Source organism: Heterodontus francisci, chromosome 2 (genome assembly GCF_036365525.1).
Source record: "Heterodontus francisci isolate sHetFra1 chromosome 2, sHetFra1.hap1, whole genome shotgun sequence".
NCBI lineage: Eukaryota > Metazoa > Chordata > Chondrichthyes > Heterodontiformes > Heterodontidae > Heterodontus > Heterodontus francisci.
Genome location: NC_090372.1, coordinates 39,770,429 through 39,786,697, shown reverse-complemented (window position 1 = coordinate 39,786,697; position 16,269 = coordinate 39,770,429). Strand labels below are relative to the sequence as shown.

The 16,269-nt window shown below is 43.5% G+C and overlaps 1 protein-coding gene across 1 annotated transcript; it reads right to left on the bottom strand.

Moving 5' to 3' along the window:
• Positions 1-12,725: 12,725 nt before the first annotated feature.
• LOC137379413 (E3 ubiquitin-protein ligase NHLRC1-like) lies at positions 12,726-15,820 on the bottom strand. The gene has a single exon (XM_068050191.1). The coding sequence runs from the start codon at positions 15,691-15,693 to the stop codon at positions 14,458-14,460; it is 1,236 nt and encodes a 411-aa protein (XP_067906292.1). The 5' UTR covers positions 15,694-15,820; the 3' UTR covers positions 12,726-14,457.
• Between the last annotated feature and the right edge of the window lie 449 nt (positions 15,821-16,269).

Here is a 16,269-nt window from a genome sequence, read left to right as displayed (position 1 = left end):
ATTGCCGGGTAGATGCCAGTGTTGTAGCTGTACTGGAACAGCTTGGCTAGTGGTGCAGCAAGTTCTGGAGCACAGGTCTTCAGTCCTTGCCGGAATGTTGTCAGGGCCCATAGCCTTTGCAGTATCCAATGCCTTCAGCCATTTCTTGATATTGCATGGAGTGAATCAGATTGGCTGAAGACTGGCATCTGTGATGCTGGGGACCTCAGGAGGAGGCCAAGATGAATCATCCACTCGGCACTACATGGCTGAAGATGGATGCAAATGTTTCAGCCTTGTCTTTTGCATTGGTATACTGGGCTTCCAAATTGTTGAGAATCAGAATATTTGTGGAGCCTTCTCCTCCTGTTAGTTGTTTAATTGTCCACCATCATTGACGACTTGAAGTGGCAGGACTGTAAAGCTTAGATCTGATCCTTTGGTTGTGGGATCGCTTAGCCCTGTCTATCGCATGCTTCTTCCACTGTTTGGCATGCAAGTAGTCCTGTGTTGTAGCTTCACCAGGTTGACACCTCATTTTGAGGTATGCCTGGTGCTATTCCTGGCATGCCCTCCTGCATTCTTCATTGAATCAGGGTTGGTCCCCCAGCTTGATGCTAATGGTACAGTGGTGGATATTCCGAGCCATGAGGTTACAGATTGTGGTTGAGTACAATTCTGCTGCTGCCGATGGCCAACAGTGCCTCATGGATGCTCAGTTTTGAGTTGCTAGATCTGTTCGAAATCTATCCTATTTAGCACAGTGGTAGTGCCACACAACACAATGGAGAGTATTCTCAATGTGATGATGGGACTTATTCTCCACAAGGGCTATGTGGTGGTCACTCCTACCAATACTGTCATGGACATCTGCGACAGGTAGATTGGTCAGAACAAGGTCAAATAGATTTTTCCCTGTTGTTGGTCCCCTCACCACCTGCTGCAGACCCAGTCTAACAGCTATGTCCTTTAGGACTCAGCCAGCTCAGTCAGTGGTGCTATCGAGTCACTCTTCATGATGGACATTGAAGTCCCCCACCTAGAGTACATTCTGTGCCCTTGCTACCCTTAGTGCTTCTTCCAATTGGTGTTCAACATGGAGAAGCACTGATTAATCAGCCGAGTGGGGGTTGGTAGTTGGTAATCAGTAGGAGGTTTCCTTGCCTATGTTTGACCTGATGCCATGGGACTTCATGGGGTCCGGTCAATGTTGAGGCCTCCCAGGGCAAATCCCTCCCAGCTCTATACCACTGTGCCACCACCTCTGGTGGGTTGGCCAGGCCGGTGGGGCAGGGCATACCCAGGGATGGTGATGGTGGTGTCAGGGACATTGTAAGTTATGATTCGGTGAGTATGACTGTGTTAGCCTGTTGCTTGACTAGTCTGTGGGACAGCTCTCCCAATTTTGGCACAAGCCCCCAGATGTTAGTAAGGAGCACTTTGCAGGGTCGACAGGATTGGATATGCCGTTGTCGTTTCCAGTGCCTAGGTCCTGGAATGATGCCGGGTGGTCCGTCAATTTCATTCCTTTTATTAGTCTTTGTAGAAGTTTTATACAACTGAATGTTGCATGAGTGGGCTATTTCAGAGGGTATTTAAGAGTCAACCACATTGCTGTGAGTCTGGACTCACATGTAGGCCAGACCAGGTAAGGATGGCAGATTTCCTTTCCTAAAAGAAATTAGTGAATCAGATGGGTTTTTACAACAATCGGCAATGGTGTCATGGTCACCATTAGACTAGCTTTTTAATTCCAGATTTTTATTAATTGAATTCAAATTGCACCATCTGCCGTGTGTTACGAAAGTGCTTCTATATTTTTGTTAAGTATATGCTTTGAAGGCTTGTATTTAAATTGTGAAGATGCATTCATTGGAAGGCTGAAGATTTTACAGAAGCTGGACTTTGTTCGCAGTTCATTGAAAGGACACTGAGATGTTGTTTAACAACAGCCTTGCTGGAGGTCATGTGCTTTAAGAAATAAACAACAGAAACCTTGTTGACCTGGGGAAGATATTTACAGAGAAGTGATAGGTCAAGATTTATAGGGGTCAGGGGGCTTGACTCTTGAGATATTGTTTTTGGTTTCACTTTGGAAAGTGTGTTGGGGTGTTAACTGTTTTGAAGACAATTGGAGAAAACCAGTCATGAGAGTGGCCACCATCAGCTCACCCTCTTCCATCTCTTTGAGAACTTCCTGGGAATCAAGTGTAAGAAATAGAGAAACTGATGCTGCATTTCTCCTGAAAAGCCTGCCAAATTGATCCTCAATGCTGCCTGAAAAGAACTGCTCGAGAAAGATCCCAGTGACAGCCATCTATGCTTATTTGGGACACCAGACCAAAAAAGGGACAACTAACATCGTTCCATATTTTTCTTTCAAGAATTAACAAGTATTTGGCCAAAAAATTTTTTTGTTATAAAAGTCCTCTGCAGAGAGAATTTCTGTAATTCTTTCAGTGTGTGTGTGAGTTTGTGTGTGGGGAATTTAAAAAGGGAACTTTCATATTTCAATTTGTGTGTTAATGCTTTGCTTCATTACTGGATAGATCTTGTTTGATAATAAACTGATAATTTAGTTGTTTATTAAAGAAACCTGGTTGGTGTATTTTATTCTGGGATACAAAATAGAGGATATGATTAGCTGTATTGGTAACTGGGTAAACATTTTTAAAAAATGTTGCGACCTGTGGAGAAGTGGAACTAGAAAAGACAGTGTACTCCTTCTGCTTCGGTCATAACACATGGAGAGATTCAAACCCATGACTCCACAGCATTAGCCTAGGCCTCTGGTTTCTAGTTCATTGACATTACCACTACACCACCACCTCTCCTCTTTGTTTTTATATTACTTTTAGCAGATGAGCCAATTCAGTACATCTTCTGGTAAAATACACCAGTTGATCTCCTGTGGTGATACAGACCTAATAGAATTTTGACTGTTTTGCTGTCATTATCTCTCTGCTTCTATAATTTTTGTGTCCCTCTCTGTCTTTAAGTTTGCTCTCTTTTCATATGTCTCTCACACTTTTATTACCATAGACACTGTAATTTGGTATCCATTATGTCCTGCAAATGTGCTGTAATGGTCCACAGAATGAGTTGTGCCTGAATTGTTTCAGGTTGGAGCAGATGGTTGAAACTCTCTCTTGAAGGTGGCAGGAGTTTCATTACTGTTGTTACAACCAACCACTCGAGACAAAGCCCCCAATCAAAATATATGATTCTGATTGTGGAGGGAGAAAAGTACTGGTGATTCAGTCCCGTCCTTCCACAGATTGCCTAACATATCATTTTAAACTTTCCAAATTAAAGAAAACCACAGCCAAATTGAACCATCTCTTAACACCTGAACGAGGCAAACCAAACCAGATGTCTTTAAATCAACAAATTAACTATTTATTAGAAAAACTAAACTCTTAAACACTACTAAGATAAAAACATTTAAAATAGAAAACTTAATGTCCTTGCAGATTTATGCTCCTGCTGAAGTGGAATCTTCCAATGTGGAACAGTCCAAAGTTGCTTGAGGTCCTCACAGTCGTCTGATGGGGGGGGGGGGGGAAAGGTTCTTTAACAGTAGGACAGTCAGTGGTTCATTTTAGAAGTTGAAGTGATGTTCTTCTTCTCCAGTGATGAATTCAGCAATTACAGTTCAGTAGTTGAAGTACTTGGTTATTTTCTTTTAAGAAAATAATCTGGCTTGACTAATCAGAATTCTGAGAGTATAATAAATAGGGTTAAATAAACTGAGGGAGAACTCTCTTTTCCTTCAGTACATGCTATCCCAGCTGTCTGTGTCTCCGTTAATGATGTCTCAAAAGCCAGTTTTTCAGCTAGTTTCAAATGTCAATTGGCAACATTGTATCTTATGTCCTTGGTCTTTGAATGGCTGTTGCCAGGTAACCAAAAATGCACTCTTTGACTCACAGTCCCTGGAACTTGTTGCCTTAAAGTAGTACTGATCATTTTCCAGCCTTAAAGGCACACTGCATACTTCCCAAAAAAAACTACAGGTTCATAACACTGTATACAAAGTAGATGTGGACAGCTACCCTATTCCTCCCACCATCACCCCCCTCTCAACATTCCAGCTCCATTGACCAACTTTAAAAACATTTGAAATTTGATAGATTTTTATTAAAAAATTGCTTTGGCAGAAATTGGGACGTGAACAATTAACCAACGGGGAGGAAAAGTCAGCCAGTGTTTGCAATATTAATTATTTTCAAGTCACCACTCAGGACAGGCCTCAGCTGTGCTATTCCACAATGGAAAAGCCTTGTTTTTTTATTATTTCATGGGATGTGGGCATCACTGGAAAGGCCAGCATTTGTTGTCCATCCCAAATTGCCCTTGACAACTGAGTGGCTTGCTAGGATATTTCAGAGGGCATTTAAGAGTCACCACATTGCTGTGGGTCTGCAGTCACGTGTAGGCCAGATAGGTAAGGATAACAGATTTCCTTCCCTAAAGGATATTAGTGAACCAGACAATCAATAATAGTTTCATGGCACCATTACTGATTTTTATTAATTAATTGTATTTAAATTCCATTATCTACCATGGTGGGATTTGAACCTGTGTTGCCAGTCCTCTGGATTACTAGTACAGTGACATTACCACTATGCCACTGTCTTCCCCCCCTTACCCCTTGACACTGTCACATTAAAAATGGCCACTGCCTTGAAGCAGTCACGGGTTGACTGCACCCATGTCAGCTTGATTCAGTTGGCAGTGCTCTTGCCTCCAAATCAGAAGATTGTGGTTTCAAGCTGCCACTGTGAGCCTAAGCACATAATCTAGACTTGCCCTTCAATGGAGCACCACCCTGTCAGATTTGCAATCTTTCAGTTGAATCATTAAACCCGTGCCCCATCTGCCAGATGGATGCAAAGGTTCCTGTGGCATTGTTGAAAGAGGAGCAGGTAGTTCTGATGTGCTGCTCAAAATTCCTTTCTCAAATAACATCAAAAGCAGATGTTCTGTCATTCATTAATTCATTTGCTGTTTCTGGGATTTTCTTCTGGCAAACACAGTAGCCAATTTGCACAATGTAACAGCGACTCTGCTTCAAAAGTAATCCAATTAAATTTTAAGTACTTCAGGATGTGATAAGGCTGACCATTCTTTGATAGAATTGTACTCCAACAAAATTCAGTCCCTTTGGGAGATGAGAGTAAATACACTGTGATGGAATATAGAGTCATAAAGTTACACAGCACAAAAACAGGCCCTTCGTGTCTGTGCCGGCCATCAAGCACCTATCTATTCTAATCCAATTTTCCAGCACTTGGCCCATAGCCTTGTATGCTCTGGCATTTCAAGTGCTCATCTAAATACTTCTTAAATGTTGTGAGGATTCCTGCCTCTACCACCCCTTCAGGCAGTGTGTTGCAGATTCCAACCACCCTCTGGGTGAAAAATGTTTTTCTCAAATCCCCTCTAAACCTCCTACACCTTACCTTAAATCTATGCCCCCTCCCCTAAGGGAAAAAGTTTCTTCCTATCTAACCTAAAAATGCCCCTCATAATTTTGTATACCTCAATCAGGTCCCCCCTCAGCCTTCTTTGCTCGAAGGAAAACAACCCTAGCCTTACCAGTCTCTCTTCATAGTTGAAATGCTTCTGCCCAAGCAACATCCTGGTGAATCTCCTCTGCCCCCTCTCCAGTGCAATCACATCATTCCTATAGTGTGGTGCCCAGAACTGCACACAGTACTCCAGCTGCAGCCTATTTAGCGTTTTATACAGCTCCATCATAACTTCCCTGCTCTTATATTCTATGCCTCGGCTAATAAAGGCAAGTATCCCATGTGCCTTCCTAACCACCTTATCTACCTGTGCTGCTGCCTTCAGTGATCTGTGGACAAGTACACCAAAGTCCCTCTGACCCTCTGTACTTCCTAGGGTCCTACCATCCATTGTCTATTCCCTTGCCTTGTTAGTCCTCCCAAAATGCATCACCTCACACTTCTCAGGATTAAATTGCATTTGCCACTGCTCTGCCCATCTTACCAGCCCAGCTATACCATCCTGTAATCTAAGGCTTTTCCCCTCACTATTTACGCCACCACCAATTTTCATGTCATCTCCGGACTTACTGATCATACCTCCTATATTCACGTCTAAATCATTAACGTACACTACAAACAGCAAGGGTCCCAGCACCGATCCTTGTGGTATACCATTGGTCACTGGCTTCCACTCGCCTTCCACAAGCCTCGACCACCACCCTTTGCTTCCTCTCATTAAGCCAATTTTGGATCCAATTTGCCAAATTGTCCTGGATCCTTCTTAACCAATCTCCCATGCAGGACTTTATCAAAAGCCGTATTGAAGTCCATGCAGACTACATCAACTGCTTTACCCTCATCTACACATCTAGTCACCGCCTTGAAAAATTCAATCAAGTTAGTTAGACATGATCTCCCCTTGACAAAGCCATGCTGACTATCCCTGATTAATCCCTGCCTTTCCAAGTGGAGATTAATCCTGTCCCTCGGAATTTTTTCCGATAGTTTCCCTACCAGTGATGTTAGACTCACTGGCCTGTAATTACCTGGTCCATCCCTGCTACCCTTCTTGAATAATGGTACCACATTCGTTGCCTTCCAATCCTCTGGTGCCTCTCCTGTGGCCAGAGAGGATTTAAAAATTTGTGTCAGTGCCCCTACTATCTCCTCCCTTGCCTCACATAACAGCCTGGGATACAGCTCATCTGGGCCTGAGGATTTATCCACTTTTAAGCCTACTAAAACAGCTAATATTTCCTCCCTTTGAATGCTAATCCCCCTCCCTGATCTCTACACCGACATCATCCTTCTCCAGTGAACACAGATGAAAAGTAATCATTTAAAACCTCACCTATGTCCTCCAGCTCCACACACAGCTTGCCACTTTGGTTCCTAACGGGCCCTTGTTCCGAAGATGTGTCACTGACCCGAAACGTTAACTCTGCTTCTCTTTCCACAGATGCTGCCAGACCTGCTGAGTGACTCCAGCATTTCTTGTTTTTGTTTGGGCCCTACTCTTTCCCTGGTTATCCTCTTGCCCTTAGTATACTTATAAAATGTCTTGGGATTTTCCTTTATCTTGCCTGCCAGTATTTTTTCATGGCCCCTCTTCGCTCTCCTAATTACTTTTTTAATTACCCCTACACTTTCTATACTCCTCTAGTGCCTCTGCTGTTTTCAGCACTCTGAATCTGCCATAAGCCTTCTTTTTTTTCTTTACCCAATCCTCCATATCCCTTGACATCCAGGGTTCCCTGGAATTGTTGGTCCTAACCTTCACCTTAATGGGAACATGTTGGATCTGAACTCTCACTATTTCCTCTTTGAATGACTCCCACTGGTCTGATGTAGACTTTCCTACGAGTAACTGCTCCCAATCCACTTTGGCCAGATGCTGTTTTATCATATTGAAATCGGCCTTCCCTCAATTCTGTACCTTTATTTCCGGTCCATCTTTGACCTTTTTCATAACTACCTTAAATCTTACAGAGTTATGGTCACTATCCCGAAATGCTCCCCCATTGACACTTCTACCACTTGTTCGGCTTCTTTCCCCAGGATTAGGTCCAGTACTGCACCTTCTCTTGTAGGACTTTCTACGTGCTGGCTCAAAAAGCTCGCCTGTATGCATTTTAAGAATTCTGCACCCTTTAAGTCTTTTGCACTAAGACTATGCCAGTTGATATTGGGGACGTTGAAATCTCCTACTATTATTACCCTATGATTTTTACACCTCTGAGATTTGCCTACATATCTGCTCCTCTATCTCTCCCTGACTGTTTGGAGGCCTGTAGTACACTCCCAGCCAAGTGATTGCCCCCTTTTTGTTTTTAAGTTCTACCCATATGGCCTCATTTGAGGAACCTTCTAAGATATCATCCTACCTTACTGCAGTAATTGACTCCTTGATCAACAGTGCAATGCCACATCCTCTTTTACCCCCTCCCCTGTCACAATGAAGATTCTATACCCTGGAATATTGAGTTGCCAGTCCTGCCCCTCCCTCAACCATGTCTCTGTGATAGCAATAATATTATATTCCCATGTGTTAATCAACGCCCTCAATTCATCTGCCTTACTAGTAAGACTCCTTACGTTAAAATAGATGCAATCCAGCCTAGCATTATTCACTTGTGCCTTAACAGGTCTATATTTGCTCTGCCTTCCAGACTGACTCTGCTTCTCTTCTATATTTGACTGTGCATCACCCCCTACTGTACCTCCACTCTGTATCCCATCCCCCTGCCAAATTAGTTTAAACCGCAATCCCCCCTCCACCCCCAACAGCACTAGCAAACCTCCCAGCAAGGATGTTGGCCCCATTCTGGTTCAGGTGCAACCCGTCCAATTTGTACAGGTACCAGCTTCGCCAGAAACAGAACCAGTGATCCAGGAAACTAAAGCCCTCCCTCCTGCACCATCTCTTCAGCCACGCATTCATGTGCTCTATCCTCCTATTCCTATACTCACTAGCATGTGGCACCAGGAGTAATCCAGAGATTACAATCTTTGAGGTCCTGCTTTTTAATCTGCTACCTAGCTCACTAAATTCTTGTTGAAGGAACTCATCCCTCCTTCTACCTGTCATTGGTACCAATGTGAACCACGACCTCTGACTGTTCACCCTCCCCCTTCAGAATGTCCTGTAGCCGCTCTGTGACATCCTTGACCTAGCACCAGAGAGGCAACATACCATCCAGGAGTCACGTTTGCGGCCACAGAAACGCCTATCTGTACCCCTTAGGATAGAATCCCCTATCACTATAGCTCTCTCACTCTTTTTCCTCCTCTCCTGTGCAGCTGAACCACCCGTGTGGTGCCACAGACTTGGCTCTTGCTGCATTCCCCTGAGAAGCTATCTCTCCCAACAGTATCCAAAGCAGAAAAGCTGTTAGACAGGGAGATGGACCCAGGGGACTCCTGCACTACCTGCCTAGTTCTTCTACTCAGCCTGGTGGTCACCCATTCCCTTTCTGCCTGAGCTGTCTTTACCTGCGGTGTGACCACTTCCCTGTACATGCTATCCACGATGATATCAGCCTCGCGGATGCTCCACAGCGTCTTCAGCTGCTGCTCCAGATCCAAAATGCGGATTTCGAGTAGCTGCAGCTGGAGACACTTCCTACACAAATGTTTGCCCTGGACACAGGAAGTGTCCCTGACTTCCCACATTACACAGGAGGAGCACTCCATGCTGCCGAGCTCCCCTGCCATGACTTACCCTTAATTTATCCCCTTAATTACCCAAAAATTAGATTATTTACACTCGGGACCTTGATTCCCTAAAAAAAACTACCTAATATATTTTTTTAAATGTTGACTTTTCTCTTTACTTTCAGTTACCCAGCTATTTAGAGTTATTCTCTAACAGCAGTTACTCACCAACCAATCACCTTGCAGCTTTCCTGTGATGTCAATGTTGACTTTTTCTTCTTTTTTTTCAAAACTCCAGCGCATCTGGACTGCTCTCACACAGGTCCGCTCCGCTCCTGGAAGGTAAGTGACTAGGCTGTGATCCTTGGGCTCTATTTATCCTCTTCTCTTGCTTGGTATTCTCCCCGCAGGTCTGCACCTCTCTGCTCCACTCCCGGAAAGTAAGTGATTTAGGTATAATAGGCTTAATTAGGTAGCATTTAGATATACTTAATATGTATTAGAATTAAAGATTGAATAAATGGTCAGTTTTCAGGACTCACTGACATTCTCATTTGAGAAGGTAGAGCTAAAAGTTTCAAGGTCTTTCAAGGCCCATGTTATGAACCAGAAACAAGTTGGGAAATCCATTTGTGTCTCTGTTGTCAGGGACTTGAAAGATAAACACACACATTGAAGTATCCTGTGTGACATGAGTAAGAGGTAGCAATAAACTTAATTAGTTTATGGGGTTGTTGATGCAGACAGATTGGCTCAAAAGGTTGCTTTAAGGTACCATAAAAAAAGGCAATTATAGATAATAAAACAATAAATGGATTGGACTTACAGGAACAAGAGGTCAAGTAAACACAATTATAAACATTTTGACCAGATAAATGCTCACAACTTCAAGAACAGGGGATTTCCAGTAAAACATTAAGTGGATATTTAGTTAATGATATTACCAACTTTGGATCTTGAAAGCAAGAAAAACACACACAGAAAGGTAACACCTATATACTAAAAGTCAGATGATACCTTGCCAACAGTATAAACATGAGAGGTTCTGAAGCAAAAAGTTAGAAATGTTGAATTCCTCAAACAATACTTCTCACCCCATGGTTTACTCAGGGAATTTAAGGTAAAAGTTTACTTTAAATTTTGATGGATATTCTAAAATATTTTGATGTAACCTTAGCAAGGTTAAACTTTAGGATTCTATGTTAGAAATAAGATTATGTGTTACATTTCTTAGTAATATTTGATATTGTGATATACTTATCCACTTAAAAGTGTATTGCATGTTAAATTCTTTAATAAATATATAAAAGTTAATAAATTGTCACATGTAGCATTCTGTATACAACTACAAGAACCCCCTCTCTGTGTCTCTTTAGGTGGAAAGATACGTATTAAAGAAAGTTTCCCAGACCCTTATAATATCTAGGATATTTATGACTTGCCATAATTATTTTTAAAATAGGCTATCCGAAAGATGGTATATTCTCAGTTAGTTTTCTTTCTTTGAGGGAAAGCTAGTTCAATTTGTTGGACCCAAATAAGTGTCTAAAAGAATTTGTCTGATTTAAACTTAATTAAGGGAGATTCATAGGGACGTACTCCTGATTTGGTTTAACCCCTATAAAGGGTTAAAGTCATAAATCACTTCAGCTGGTGTACAAAAACATGGTCTTGTTGTTAACAGAATCCTATACTTATATGTTAGTCTTTAACATTTATTTTAGATTTATAAGTATGGAAGGAATGTTTTCTGTCCGTGGTATCAAGACCTGATTTAAGAATCTGGAGACAGCAAACTTTTGATCACGGTTAGTGGATCTTAAATTAGAACTCCCTCATTCTGCTTTTGAGGTTTGAAAATTTCCTTTAAAGTTCACTTTAAATCCTAGTTGAGATTAGGTCCTGACACATTTTGAGTATGCTGAAGCTGCAGCATTACGGTGTGCTTTAGAAAAGGCTGACCCAATTAAGCCCGTATTAATTTGTACAGATAGTGTCTGTTGTAAACGGGCTTACAACCAAGGCCTTGTGCTGTGGAAGTAAACAGGCTTTACCAATCATAAAGGTAAACCTATAAAACACAAGTCATTGTGGGAAGAGAGTCTCCTTTTGCGAAAGGAGAAACACAATTGTCAAGTAATTCATGTACCTGGGCATACCACTGGTTCAGTACATTCAAAGGGCAACAGTCTTGCAGATGGACAGGCAAAATATTCAGTCTGCATGACACCCACACGAGAGGGGCCTACCATAGTTAATGTAATCACCAGGGCAGAATGGGCTGCTAATTAGGATGAGGAACTGATTCAGCTATTAGATCCGATGAAAGAGAATCCAAAAGAATATCCATCAAAGTACTTCTATTCGGAGACCTCGACTGGTATTATACTGGTTAAGTTGCCCAAGGGTGTCTGGGAGGTACAAACAGCTTGTAAAAGAAGCTCATGAGGGTATAGGTCAGGCACACAGCGGTGCCCAAACAACATTCTGCAAATTGACTTCTTTATATTGGTGGCCAGGCATGCTTAAAGCCTGTAAAACATATGTTGCAAATTGTGAGCCATGTAATTTGATCAACAAATCAATAACTGTTCCTCCCCAAGGCAGGACTTCACAGCACCTCTAAGGTTGGTTTCACAGGGAACCACACTCGGCGCAACCAGTAATAGTCAAGTCACAACAACAGAAGAAGGGAACACTGTGGGAAAGGAACGAAGCACTGCAAACTCTCTGTGATGGGGCTTGTTCTCGCGTAGAGCAAGGATTAAGGTACTGGAGGATTCTTTGTTACGGGTCTTCCGGCTGCAGGCAGTGCATGCGACATGCCAGAGATGTCTTACTGCTTGAATACCTTACACTATGCGATTTCTTGCAGAGAAGCAGCAATAGAACATATTACTGCATTTGCCTTGAGTGACATTTGGAGGGGAGGTAATGCAAGTAATATTCTTATTCATCATAACATTGGAAGAGTGCAATGGTACTAAGGAAAACATAGCAGAATGGCTCTTCTTTGTATCGCCAAGTTAGCTACTGATGGAAAGTACACCTGTTGTAAAGATCATCAGGTTCTGAATAACACTTCTATCTAGGTAACCTCAGAATTCCCTGATGTGAAGCTCTTTTCATTTTATTCCTGGTATGAGGACGTTGGCTGGAATGTGACTGACACTAGATTAAAGCACATTTTCATTTATCTCAACAGGACTTTATCGGTCCAAGATCAAGCGGCAGCTATGGAACCTTCTTTTTCTACTTCATCACATGTTTTCATCGATTGGTCATTGATGTTCGACATGTCAAGATACAGTCATCTTATTGAACATTTTGCGACCTCAGATCGTGAATGCTTTGCATAGTTTTATTCTGAACTTTGTGATAGAAGTAAAAGATTTTTTTTTTGGAGAATTTAGATGATCCATGTAAAAACTATGATTGTTGTCAATGTAGTCTTTTGTATTATTGCACTGTTTTACATAATAGGTTATGACACTTTATTGAATGTTTATATTTTAGGCATTGTTTAGTTTAAACAACCTATTTTTGTTGTTCGCCTTTATATGGGTCAAGAGGGGGTGTGATGGATTATAGGTCACATAGGCTTAATTAGGTAACATTTAGATATAGTTAATATAATACACCTTTTCGAATTAAAGATTGAATAAATGGTCAGTTTTCAGGACTCACTGCCATTCCCCTTTAAGAGAGTAGAATTAAAAGTTTCAAGGTCTTTCAAGGTCCCTGTTATGAACCAGAAACAAATTGGGAAATCCATTTGTGTCTCTGTTATCAGGGACTTGAAAGATAAACACACACATTGAAGTATCCTGTGTGACATGAGTAAGAGGTAGCAATAAACTTAATTAGTTTATGGGGTTGTTGATGCAGACAGATTGGCTCAAAAGATTGCTTTAAGGTACCATAAGAAACGCAATTATAGATAATAAAACAATAAATGGAATTGTCTTACAGGAACAAGAGGTCAAGTAAACACAATTATAAACATTTTGACCAGATAAATGTTCACAACTTCAAGAACAGGGGATTTCCAGTAAATCATTAAGCGGAGAGTTAGTTAATGATACTACCAAGTATGGATCTTGAAAGCAAGAAAAACACACACAGAAAGGTAACACCTATATACTAAAAGTCAGATGATACCTTAGCAACAGTATAAACATGAGAGGTTCTGAAGCAAATAATTAGAAGTGTTGAATTCCTCAAAAAATACTTCTCACCCCATGGTTTACTCAGGGAATTTAAGGTAAAAGTTTACTTTAAATTTTGATGGATATTCTAAGATATTTTGTTGTAACCTCAGCAAGATTAAACTTTAGGATTCTATGTTAGAAATAAGATTATGTGTTACATTTCTTAGTAATATTTGATATTGTGATATACTTATCCACTTAAAAGTGTATTGCATGTTAACTTATATATATTTATTAAAGAATTTAATAAATTATCTCATGTAGCATTCTGTATCCAACTGCAAGAACCCCCTCTCTGTGTCTCTTTAGGTGGAAAGATACAAATTGAAGAGAGTTTCCCAGACCCTTATAACATCTGGGATATTTATGACTTAGCCATAATTATTAAAAATGGCCATCCGAAAGATGGTAATATTCTCTGTTAGTTTTCTTTCTTTGAGGGAAAGCTAGTTCAATTCTTTGGACCCAGATAAGTGTCCATAAGAATTTGTCTGGTTTGAATTTAATTAATTGAGATTCATAGAGATGTACTCCTGATTTGGTTTAGTCCGTATACGGTGTTAAAGTCATAAATCACTTCAACACCAATATTCCAAATAGTAAAAAAAAAGTAATATAGAAATTCAGTAATCAGGAAAGCCATCACTAATACAGTGGAACAAACTCGACTGTGCTTCTGCTCTTTGAAGGGCGAGGAGTTTTTTTTCACACGTAAATTACTTGCTGGATTCCCAGTAAAGTTTATTTCATATTTATGTGTGTCGAATCGTTGGCGTCATAACGAGTGAGTTTCTCTCCAAAGTGTAAAAGGACGAAATAAAAACTGAATTTCGTTCCAATCTTTTATTTGTGAAAATGTCTTACATCAGGGCCGGGCAGTGCAGATATACCATGGGTACTAATTCAAAGACAATGTTCAAGCTTTCATAACTCTTCAATCAATCGCGTTTTGAGCTTGATCGAACTGGCGGAGTCCTGATGAAAAGTTACAGAGCTGAAACGCGAACTCTTGTTTTTCTCTCTCGACAGATTCTGCCTCGACAGGACCTGCTGAGCATTTCCAGCGCTTTCTGTTTTTATTTGGAAATGGGTCAATTCTAACACCTTGTGCTATTGCACGGCACCACTTTGCAAAGATGGCTTGGAGTTTTGCAACTGGTGTACACTTTCCACGTGTGATCTCCAGCGTCCAACACGATCAACGTGTCGTCTCCGGTCCAGGCCAGGGCCACGGGGCGGACAAGGCCGTGGTCAATGATGGTCCTGCGTTGGAAGTTCTCCAGAGTGCTGACACACGCCACGGTGCCGCTGTCCCCATCGGCAAGCAGGACGTTGCCTTTACTATCGACGGCAATGGCGGAGATGCCCAGAGGGACGGAGCTGGACGGAGTCAGGCCGAAGTTGTCCACCTGACGGATGAGTTGTCTTTGGCTGTTGAAGGTCTTCAGCCGAACGGCGGCGAGTCGCCCTGCTCTTTGTCCGGGCCTCGGCTGCAGATGCTCCACGACGTGGATGCAGCCGTCCAGCGGGCTCACGGCCACCTCTCTGGGGCAGCACAGCCGCTCGCAGACGCTGTCCTGGCTCAGCAGGGCTCCGCCGGGCAGCTGCAGGGTGAGCAGCAGCAGCGAGCCCCGGCCCGCGTCCGTCACCGCCACCCGCTCAGCGGAGCCGGCGTCCACCCCCCAGGGGAGGCCGAAGCCCCCGCGGATCACCGTCAACGCCGCCCCGCCGCCGGCCTGGGAGGCGAACACCTTGACCGAGGAGTCCCCGGCGTCCGTCACCACCAACAGCCGCCCGCCGCCGGCCAACGCCACGTCCAGCGGGTACCGGAGCTGCTCCAGCGGCCCGAAGCCCAGGAGCGGCCGCCCGCCCCGCTCGAAGAGCCGGAGACTCTGCTCGCCGTCGTGAGCCACGGCCACCGCCCCCGAGCTCCTGCAGACCGCCAGCCCCCTGGGGTTGACCAGCAGGCCCCAGCCCCCGAACACAGCGGCCAGCTCCGGCCAGCGGCCCCCGGTGGGCTCGGCGGCCGCTCCGGCCAGCAGCTCCGCCAGCTGCAGCAGGGGCAGGCAGTCGGCGGCCAGCGAGAGCGGCCCGCTCCTGCGGCAGAAGGGGCACTGGAGCTGCCCGTCCGCCGCCGGCTGCAGGCCCTGCCGGGGCTGGCGGCACAGAGCCGAGGCGCAGTGCCGGCAGACGGCGTGGCCGCACGGCAGGGCGCAGGGTCGGCGCGGCGGGCTGCTGCCGAACCTCTCGAAGCAGACCTTACACTCCAGCACATTCAGCTCGATCTCCCGCACCAGGCTGCCCGGCTGCCCCTCGCCCCGAGCGCTGCACATCGCCCTCGCCCTTCAGCAGCTCCCGGTATATTTCCATGGCCAGGTTTGTCTCCCCCTCATCCTCACGTCCTCTACTGAGCAAGGAGCATTCCGCAAGGCAGAATACCCCCAGCAACTGTTAGGACTGGTACCATCCTGGCTACCAGGTCTGCCAAGAATTGCAATCATTCTTTCTCCTTGAAACATTTTTAGAAGGCAGTAGAACATGCAATGAGAGAGGTGGACTGGAAACAAAGATTAGCCAAGAGAACCGTGAGTGAGGAATGGCAGGTCTTCAAGGTGGAAACAGCTATAAATCCAGTTTATTCCCATAAGGGGGGCAAGATAAAGCATCTGTAAGGTTAGAGCTCCCGAGGTGACAAAGAAAATAGAGGTTAAAAGAAAACAGAAAAAGCAAGTTTACGACAAATGTCAGGCACAGAATACAGAAGACATCTAGGCAGAATTTCGAGAGTGCAGGGGGAAATGGTAAAGGGACACAAGTAGGGCAAAAGACTAGTCAGTGATGTAAAAGGGAACCCAAAAATCCTTTATAGGCATAAAAAAAAGATATTTAAAGAATAATGGGGCCAATTA